Below are 3,351 nucleotides of genomic sequence, written 5' to 3'. Positions count from 1 at the left end.
AACCGCTAGGTTTATTCCGCATTTGTTCAAGCCTAAACCGTAATTATTTTAAAGCGCCTATTCACCCCCCCTCTAGGCGACATCCACGATCTTTCACTTCGCCATGCCGTTCTTCACAAGTGGGATTAAGTATTTCTTTTATCGCATGTTATTGCGGCCAGTTATTTCATTTGGGTTTTATCCTCATTGGCCGGATTATAGTTATGTTAGGTATTGTTTTCATTCGTGTATCATGTGTGGTGCTGATAGACACGATATTTGTTCTGAGAGGAGAGTTGAGTTGTTTAGTGTGTGGTTGTGGTGTCCTTACACATTTCAGCCCAATTGTCAGCCGGTGGTTGGTGTGTGAGCCCTTCCCGTTCCATGCTAAAACCGTTGAAGGCCGACCCACATAGCTCTCGCTCCCTCAACTAGATTCCCGCTCCCCTCACTGGCATAATATTTTTTTTCGCTAGCTCCACTACTATCTTGTAAGAAGCTGACGATCTCTTTTTATTTGGAAAACATTTTTAAATCAAAAGAAGCTCTTGGATTTAACAATGCTGGCTCCGACGATGGAAAGAAACTTGTGATGGCGTGTCATCAGCCTGTTCGTGAGGAAGGAGACGAATGCCCCCGATGGACCTCAACGTGTTTTCTTTATTTTTGTAGGGTGTAATACTGGTTGATCAATAGATCTCGTAATTTTTTTCTGGCACACTACGATCTGTAAAGATAAGGATTGGACGTGGACCAGCTGACAGAATTGTGGGATTGCTAACCACGGCTTGCCACAGTTGGCTTATTATTCAGTAGAGTTTCCTTCTCTTCATTATTTGATGCTGCTGTGAGTCCCGTAGCGTAGCACTACCTTTCACACCGCCCGTCGTGGACGGAGCACACACACATACAAATCGACCGATGGGCCTGGATGAGAAGAGCGTGGCCATCGTGGGCGCCGGCGTGAGTGGCCTGGCGGCGTGCAAGCACCTGCTGGAGCGCGGCTGCCGGCCGGTGGTCTTTGATGCGGGCGACGCCGTCGGGGGCGTGTGGCCGAACGCCATGGAGGGGACCAGGCTCCAGGCGCCACGGCACATGTATCGCTACTCCGACTTCCCCTGGCCGGACTCCGTGACGGAGATGTTCCCCAACCAGCGCCAGGTCGCCGACTACCTCCACGCCTACGCGCGCCGCTTCGGCGTGCTCGACTGCGTCAGGCTCGGCCACCGCGTGACCAGCATGGAGTACGTCGGCGTCGCAGAGGAGGAGGTGGTGGCGTGGGAGGAGTGGGCCGGCTGCGGCCAGGCGTTCGGCTCCGGCGACGGGGAGTGGCGCCTCACGGTGGCCGACGACGAAGGTCACATAGAGGTATCGACATGATATGCTACTACTGCGCAAACGTTTTTCCATATAGGATTAGGATGATGATATTCAAGTACATATAAACTTGGTACAATTTGGTTTGTTCGTGGTCATGGTCTTCAAGATCTTCTGACCACAAAATCCAATCTTGCTGAGCCTTCTTGATTCGAGCTTGCTCTCATAATCACATAGCAATGGGAGTCGAGTGTTGAGGGAAGAAATGTCATGTATGGAGTTCTCAATTCTTTATAGATAAGCATGCACCCACGCAACCACCACCTAACCATCCATCATGTAAATGGCACTAGTCCTAATCTCTCGAGAGTCAAGATGGCGACTTTATATATTGGTTTGGATGGCGACCTATACTTTCTTTTTGAAAGGATGGCGACCTATTGTTACGCTCCTCACACCTACCACACCGTTGTGTGTGTGTGGTGTGCGTGCCTGAGGACAACAGAAAAGAACGTGTTGAATGTCATCAATCCCGGTCTTGCAAACTGGACATTGCAGAAGGACTGGAATGTGTCTTGCGGCTAAGATTCCCATGCATGGTAGTACACCCCGGAGCACCTTCCATCCAAAGTGTTTTATTTTCCTTGGAGTATATAGTTATCAAAGTTGTTTCCATATGGAGTTTAACTGAACGCTACCCTGTCCGACCTGGCTATTTGGCTCCCAAACTGATGGTTAAACTCTGCGTGGTACGCCGACTAAACTGAAAAGGTTCCTGCCCTTGTATACTACCACGCCACAAGATCTTCCATGGCCTCCGTCCGGAGAGGAATTTGAATTATTCTAGCGACACCAACCTGTGAAAAGACAGACCTAATAAGTTCCAGATCCCATTGTCATGTGTGAGGGTCTATAATTTCCTCCACTAGGTGTTATAACATTGTCCTTGCTCTAGGTGTTCTTTTTTGAACACAGTATAGACGCAAGCACTCATACATATATGCATATACTCACCCCTATGAATGCACACACACACCCTATCCCTATGAGCATCTTCGAGAGACTTTGCCGGCACATCATTTTGGGATTTACAAAGTCATCATATGCGCCTCATCATCGACGGGAACGTCTCCTCCCACTGAATCCACATCGCTGAAAATCCTAAAATAAATCCAGGAATAATGTGAGCACCAGGATTTGAACCCTGGTGGGCTGGGGATACCACTGTCCTTCTAGTCATCCAACCATAGGTTGGTTCGCCCATCCTCTAGGTGTTATAACCTTTCTTGATGTACTAGAAGGAATCCAAGGATCATCCCAAATATTTATTTGAGAGCCCGTTCCAACCCGCCATACATAACCTCTCTTGAAAGTTTGAATTCCCACAATACTTTGCCAAATAAACGACGACCCTTTCTTTGGTCCAGCCTTGTATTCCTAATATAGCACCATTGGGCTAACCATTTTACATGGTGCAAAGATGAAAGTGTAAGGGGAGTGCTACATATATGGGTCCACCCTACAGGTGGGCTAGTCATAACTCATATTGGGCCAGGGTGTTACACTAATTAACTTTTCTCATGTGACTGTTCATAAACATGTATTCCCTTTCTCCAGGTACACATGGTAGACTTTGTGATTCTTTGTACGGGAAGGTTTAGCAATTATCCCAACATACCCAATTTCCCTCCTGGTAGAGGCCCAGAAGCATTTGATGGGAAAGTGATCCACTCCATGGACTACTCCAAAATGGGTAGTGAGAAAGCTAAGGAGATGATCAAGGACAAGTGTGTGACTGTCGTTGGCTATGGAAATTCAGCCCTTGACATTGCTAATGAATGCGCAAAAGTAAACGGTAAAAATATTCAATCCTCAATTAAACATACCTTGTTTCTCCTTGTTAGTGAAACTGAAACATTATTATGTCCATTTTGTTAAAGCATTCCAATGTATACATTTAGTAGCATTGCCTATCATGATTATATTGTCTTCGTCTTTATAGTTTCCTAGATAAAAATGAAACATTGCGATTATATTTTTATTACTTTCTATAAT

General features: G+C 46.4%; 1 protein-coding gene across 1 annotated transcript; it reads left to right on the top strand.

Annotated features, from left to right (window-relative positions):
• The first annotated feature begins 830 nt into the window (after window positions 1–830).
• On the top strand, window positions 831–3,319 carry LOC123176850 (putative flavin-containing monooxygenase 2). Its single transcript, XM_044590878.1, has 2 exons — window positions 831–1,347; window positions 2,914–3,319. Exons 1-2 carry the CDS (start codon window positions 901–903, stop codon window positions 3,232–3,234), a joined length of 768 nt encoding a protein of 255 aa, XP_044446813.1. The 5' UTR covers window positions 831–900; the 3' UTR covers window positions 3,235–3,319.
• Window positions 3,320–3,351: the final 32 nt, after the last annotated feature.

The sequence above is a fragment of the Triticum aestivum genome, unplaced genomic scaffold (genome assembly GCF_018294505.1).
Source record: "Triticum aestivum cultivar Chinese Spring unplaced genomic scaffold, IWGSC CS RefSeq v2.1 scaffold259943, whole genome shotgun sequence".
NCBI classification, from domain to species: Eukaryota; Viridiplantae; Streptophyta; class Magnoliopsida; order Poales; family Poaceae; genus Triticum; species Triticum aestivum.
This window is presented reverse-complemented; position numbering and strand designations above follow the sequence as displayed.

Coding starts and splice junctions, on each gene's coding strand:
- LOC123176850 (XM_044590878.1), top strand. CDS start 901: ATGGGCCTGGATGAGAAGAGCGTGGCCATCGTGGGCGCCGGCGTGAGT. Junction 1,348..2,913: donor ACGACGAAGGTCACATAGAG/GTATCGACATGA, acceptor CCCTTTCTCCAG/GTACACATGGTAGACTTTGT.